The 4,991-nt window shown below is 41.1% G+C and overlaps 1 protein-coding gene across 1 annotated transcript; it reads right to left on the bottom strand.

Moving 5' to 3' along the window:
* Window positions 1-383: 383 nt before the first annotated feature.
* On the bottom strand, window positions 384-4,710 carry LOC149213402 (disease resistance protein L6-like). Its single transcript, XM_089389018.1, has 5 exons — window positions 4,202-4,710; window positions 2,977-4,102; window positions 2,584-2,886; window positions 1,584-1,790; window positions 384-1,403 (listed from the first exon to the last, which is right to left on the bottom strand). Exons 1-5 carry the CDS (start codon window positions 4,708-4,710, stop codon window positions 384-386), a joined length of 3,165 nt encoding a protein of 1,054 aa, XP_089245144.1.
* Between the last annotated feature and the right edge of the window lie 281 nt (window positions 4,711-4,991).

Raw genomic sequence — 4,991 nt, forward strand, 5'->3', positions numbered from 1 at the left:
ATTTGTGCAGTGATTTTTTGTTTTTAAATTTTACAAAAAAACCATCCAAAAATAAAATACTTGAAAATAACTTACCATAAATAACATATCTATCACCAATTAGTAATAATAACTATACCATTTTCAATTTTTAAGCAAAAACACACGAATTTTTAATTACATGCATACGAACTATACCCATTTTCAATTTTTAAGCAAAAACACACAAATTTTTTATTACATGCATACGAAATATACGTTTAGGTGACCTTTAAAATAAAATATTTGGTAGCATTATATATTGCACATTAACAAGAGGCATTCTTTTGTCTGTTTTATGCCCAAAATCCACTTTTGCGAAAAAACACACTGACATGCCCAGGTGGCTCCTGTTACCAGTATTCTTAATCATCCGTTAATAAGCAGAAGCGTTGAAGATGTGAAGGCACGCTCAACATAGTTGAATGGTTGCAACCACATAAATCAAAATATTGAAGTCCTCTCAGATTCTCGAAGGTATCTGGAAGCTGCTGTAATCCCGAGGAGTATGACAGCCTAATGTCTCGCAGATTTGTTAGATGTCCGAAGGTATCTGGAAGCTGCTGTAATCCCGAGCAGTATGACAGGTCAACGCTTTGCAGATTTGTCAGATTGCCGAACGTATCTGGAAGCCGCTTTAATTCCATACAGCCTGATAGGCAAATGTGTTGCAGATTTGCTAGATTGCCGAAGCTATCTGGAAGCTGCTCTAATCCCACCCAGTTCGACAGGTTAATGTGTTGCAGATTTGTTAGATTGACGACGGTATCTGGAAACTGCTTTAATCCCGAACAGCGCGACATGTCAATGTGTTGCAGATTTGCTAGATTGTCGAAGCCATCTGGAAGCTGCTTTAATCCCGAACAGCCCGACGTGTCAATGTGTTGCAGATTTGCTAGATCGCCAAAGCCATCTGGAAGCTGCTTTAATCCCGAACATCCCGACATGTCAATGTGTTGCAGATTTGCTAGATTGCCGAAGCCATCTGGAAGCTGCTTTAATCCCCAACAGCGCAACATGTTAATGTGTTGCAGATTTGCTAGATTGCAGAAGCCATTTGGAAGCTGCTTTAATCCCGGACAGCCCGAGATGTCAATGTGTTGCAGATTTGCTAGATTGCCGAAGCCATCTGGTAGCTGCTTTAATCCCCGACAGCCCGAGATGTCAATGTGTTGCAGATTTGCTAGATTGCCGAAGCCATCTGGAAGCTGCTTTAATCCCCGACAGCCCGAGATGTCAATGTGTTGCAGATTTGCTAGATTGCCGAAGCCATCTGGAAGCTGCTTTAATCCCCGACAGCCCGAGATGTCAATGTGTTGCAGATTTGCTAGATTGCCGAAGCCATCTGGAAGCTGCTTTAATCCCCGACAGCCAGACGTGTCAATGTGTTGCAGATTTGCTAGATCGCCGAAGCCATCTGGAAGCTGCTTTAATCCCGAACAGCCCGACATATCTGGAAGCTGCTTTAATCCCGAACAGCCCGACATGTCAATGTGCTGCAGATTTGCTAGATTGCCGAAGCCATCTGGAAGCTGCTTTAATCCCCAACAGCGCGACATGTTAATGTGTTGCAGATTTGCTAGATTGCCGAAGCCATCTGGAAGCTGCTTTAATCCCGAACAGCCCGACATGTCAACGTATTGTAGATTTGCTAGATTGACGAAGCCATCTGGAAGCTGCTTTAATTCCGGACAGCCCGACATGTTAATATGTTGCAGATTTGCTAGATTGCCGAAGGGGTCTGACAGAGATCTTATTCCAGAGAACGAAATCTGCAAGTATTTCAACGAAAGGAGATATAAAAGTCTTCTAGCGCGTTTTCTAAATTCCAATCTGGAGATATCACAAGCCGTTCCAGATGTTTCAACAGTATTATCAACTAACTGGAGATATCACAAGCCGTTTCACATGTTTCAAATATATAAAGATAGGAGTTGTGTAGCGAGGCGACCGCAAAAATGTTCACATGTTTCAAATATCTAAACGGAGGAGTGGTGCAGCGAGCTGACAAGGAGGGGCATCCTTAAGTCGATTGCTGATTTTTTTTTTGAATATTTGGGAATCTGACGGTATTTGACCGACCGCGCCTATGTCCAAGATGCTGATTTTTTTTTTGAATATTTGGGAATATGACGGTATTTGACCGACCGCGCCTATGTCCAAGAAGAATTTCATTTGGAGAATCAGCAATCTACTTAAACACGGGATCTGGACCTCTGGAGTGGTCCAGGTTAAGCTAACTTTTTTTAATTGAAATTGGATGTTTTTTTATTTTGCAAAATTATGATAAAACTCTATAGTTTAACTTAAAATTTCCGCATATTTTTCCAAAAACTAACTGAAAAAATCTATATTTTCATACCAAAATTTTCTCCAACTTAATCTACTGTCTATAGATATGGATGATTGTCATCTTATTTGTTACACTAAGTATTAAAAATAAATAAATAAATACCTTTTTCGAATTCATTGGAAACCTGTTGTGCTATGTTATGATAAAAAATAAATGTATATTTTATAATAAAAAACAAATGTATTTTACTGAAGTCATCGATTTCAATTTACCTGCGATTCCTCCTGCACCAACGCTGACCAGATCAGGGAGAATGAATGGTAGCTGTCCACTTCTAAAACCGTCAACTTCATCGATGGAATCCGTGAAGGCAATGAAAGGAAGCGAAGGCGCTCTAAGCGAAGCCATATGAGATTCGATGACTGTAGTGCATTCATAATTACTTCCCTGCTATAACATGAGTGGATAGGACCTTGAACATCAAGAAGTTGCAAGTTATTCATTATGCAGCCTGAAAATGATGGAGCCATCCAATTTGTCCAGCACATGCTAATTCCCCGCACTTGGGTTACTCCCTGCACATGTTTGAAAAACAACAAACAATCAAAAGCTGTACACAGATTCTATTTAACAAACCACTGCAAATATAATGATTGACTACTTACAGATTGTTGTCGCAACAAATCGTCAAGATCCTCATTCCGCCAAATCCGACGAGGCAGAGTTGGATTCTTGGCAAGATCTCTTCCCAGATCTCTGAGATGATCATGCATTTTAATCCTAATTTTAGTCCTATCATAACGATTCACTCCACTGTCTACCTCCACAAGACTCTTATTCTGCAGACTTCGAAACCCCAGCGAGCCTTTCCAGCCCGATCTGTCCCATATTCTTATTGCAGTATCTCTTCTCTCGCCGATGAAAAAACATGCAATATCTAGGAATATCTGTTTTTCGTCATCTGGAAGAATATCGTAACTAACTTGTAGACGGGTTTTTATGTCTTCCGGGAGTATTTGTTCAAGTCTTTCCAGTTGGTCTTCCCAAAAGCGCTTCTCATGATTTCCATAAAGAAGACCTCCAAAAACCTTCAAAGACAAAGGCAGTCGACCGCACGCTGTTAAAAACTTATCAACGAGATGCTCAAATCCTGGGAGTGGATGTGGCTGGGTGAAGGCATGCAAGCAAAAGAGCTCCTGGGACTGTTGTGGATTAAGGCCAGTTAAGGTATAAATTGATGACTCTTCCACTCTCGACCCTTTGAGAACACCTGTGTCTCGAGATGTAATCAATATTAAACTGTTGGATTGAAGAACATCTCGAATTGGCCTGAGAAGTGCGTCTAACTGATTTACATGATCTACATCATCTAAAATTACCAACGCCTGCAAAGATGAGAGACGGGTTTTAAGCAGCTCTATTCCTTCAGTAACATCTTCTATCTTTTCTTTTTTACTAGTTAAGCCCTCAAGAAGCTTTTTCTGCAGTGATTTTAAGGATTTTTTACGTGCATTCTCTCTTACATCAAATAACATGTAAAATCTATCGTACTGTGATCTCTTCCTATTGAAAAGTTCTTTAGCCAACGTTGTCTTTCCTATACCACCCATCCCTACAATCCCGATAACCTGAGGTTTGTCAGTCTGCTGCCGCTGCAACGCTAAGCGTTTATTTTCAAAAGCGTTAATCTTTTCATCTAAACCAATTGGATATTCTGCCGCTTCGAAGCGGGGTTTTATCATGTTTTGCGACACAGAATCAATGACATTCTCGAGCAGCTCCCCCTCGTCCCTAGTGAGTCACAAGAAAATTAATAATTAGAAAACAAATAAAACCATAGGTAAAAAATCTTACATATTGGATCAGTAGAGCGGAAGTTCGATTTCTTACTCGTTAAACTTTTGCAGCTCTAGCCCGCTCATTCCTGCAACAGTAGAGAGAGCAGTCCTCCATTTTTCAATGGTGATGAAGCTGTAACGCGGTTGAGAGTCACGCGTTCTTTTGTTTTGGAGGGTGCGTAGGGCTTGTGCATACACTCCTTCCCCATGTGTCTGTCGAACATCAGTTGGCTGGACACGGAAAAACACGGGAATAATGGGAGCCTTTGACTCCACCATCAGGAGGAGCTCCTTGAGACACCATTCTGACCCTACAAATCCGGGAGTGATAACCACGTGGACGGATGCGGTTTTAATAGCGTCTTGTATCTGAGAAGTTAAAGAATCACCCACTTGCATTTCCTCCTTGTCCCAAAAGACTCGGATTCCATGTAAAACCAGGCGACGGTATAGATAGCTGGCGAAATTATTTTTTGTATCAGGGCCACGATGACTTATGAAGACATCGTAGCGAGATTTGGTGGGGAGATCAAAAGCAGTAGAGGTGGAGGCAGATGCCATTGGCAATTGCAATTGAAGTGTATAGAGAGAAATGGGGGCCAATGGAAAGGTATACAAATTGCCTGGTATTATATGAATTTAGGAGTTTGAGAAGCGCAGAGAAACCATGGAAAGATTGCAATGAAAAATATTGGAGTGCAGAGATATACTGTACATATGTAAGCTAAACCCTTCAGCCCTATTTTCTGCAACTTCTATGAAAGGGCGATACATTCATGATTCCCTAAAAGCTGCTGCAACCCATCCCGACGGTCACTTTAACCTATCCCGACGGTCACTTT

This window comes from Pinus tabuliformis, chromosome 1_1 (assembly GCF_031772625.1).
Source record: "Pinus tabuliformis cultivar Carrire ecotype Pingquan chromosome 1_1, CPIR1, whole genome shotgun sequence".
NCBI lineage: Eukaryota > Viridiplantae > Streptophyta > Pinopsida > Pinales > Pinaceae > Pinus > Pinus tabuliformis.